The sequence below is a fragment of the Leucopleurus acutus genome (genome assembly GCF_964270905.1).
Source record: "Leucopleurus acutus genome assembly, chromosome: 6".
Lineage (NCBI taxonomy): Eukaryota > Metazoa > Chordata > Mammalia > Artiodactyla > Delphinidae > Leucopleurus > Leucopleurus acutus.
The window spans coordinates 51,145,035-51,146,330 of NC_139149.1; the positions used below are offsets into that span (position 1 = coordinate 51,145,035).

General features: G+C 50.1%; 1 protein-coding gene across 1 annotated transcript; it reads right to left on the reverse strand.

Annotated features, from left to right (window-relative positions):
* Positions 1-417: 417 nt before the first annotated feature.
* LOC309963331 (GTP-binding protein Di-Ras3-like) lies at positions 418-984 on the reverse strand (the record flags this gene model as incomplete). Its single annotated transcript, XM_082841622.1, has 1 exon — positions 418-984. One exon carries the CDS (start codon positions 982-984, stop codon positions 418-420), a length of 567 nt encoding a protein of 188 aa, XP_082697748.1.
* Positions 985-1,296: the final 312 nt, after the last annotated feature.

Below are 1,296 nucleotides of genomic sequence, written 5' to 3' on the forward strand. Positions count from 1 at the left end.
CTATTTCCATTCTCTTTTTTAAACATTACTCTCTAAAGTCCGTCCAAGTCCCATCCTTTAAAATGCATCCTGTTCCTTTTCCTCTCCTCCTCCAATGTCCATATTTTAACAATTCGAGTCCTCTTGCCTGGGAAAAAGAAAAGTTACTAACTCACAAGGGACATTTATTGACATCTAATTGTTACAACCCAAAGGACAGCACAAAAGTCAGTCATGTACAGGTGACACAGCACAATGGGGTCTGTCCATGTTTTCGGCACACTGAAGGAGAAGCGGGTCGGACTCCTTAAGGCTCAGGGTTCACATGATGATGCACTTGACCACCAGCTTCTCCGTGGTCTTGGGGATCTGGGATTTCTTTTAGGGAGGCTGGGCGCCGGTGGCAGCGGCGGGCTTCTTCTCGAAGTTTATCAGCATCTAGAACAGCGCCTGCACATTGATATTCATCTTGGCGGAGGTCTCCAAGAAGGCACAATTCCACTCCGACGCGTAGGCAGCACCTTCCTTCTCGCTCACCTCCCGGTGGCTCTCATCGCACTTGTTGCCCACCAGGATGATGGCGCACTTTTGCGGGCTGTTGCCTTTGAGTTGACGGATCAGCTCATAGAGGGGCTTCAGCTCCTCCAGGGTTTGCTTCTTGGTGACGGAGTAGACCAGGATGAAGGCGTGACCCTGGCAATGGTGAGTCGCCTGGTAGCGGCGGCCGCCGGTGATGTCGGTGGTGTGCATTGCGCCCGCCTTGTGGCTGCATCCCAGCGCCTGGAGGTGGGTATCTTCGATGGTCGGCAGATAAGCCTCACGGAAGTTGCCGCGCACGCACATCTGCACCAGCGCGCTCTTGCCCACGCCGGTGGAGCCGACCACCACCACGCGGAAATCTCTGCTCCTCCTCTGGGGCAGGCAAGTATGGATGAAGCTCAAGGTAGGCAGAGGCCGCAGCCGCTTTATCAGCCGTTCCTTGAGGCCAAAGCAGGAGCTGCCCATTGTCGGGTATTGGCGGGGAGATGCGTGCACACCTTCTCTGGCACTTAGCCAGCAGTGAGGGAAACCTCATAAAGAAAGGAGGACACCAGATAAAACTCCAGCAGCCCCTAGCCCACACATATCCTGCAGTATTTTCTCTTTTCTCCATCCAAGGCTGATCTGTGTATTTATTTTTAAAGAAGGGTAATCTGAGATATAAATATAGAAAATCTCTAATAAGGTTTATTTTTAAATAAATGTAATTTAAGGTGTATTTATATGTTTTTTCGGATACATTTATGTTTTCATATATATACATATGCATACACGTAT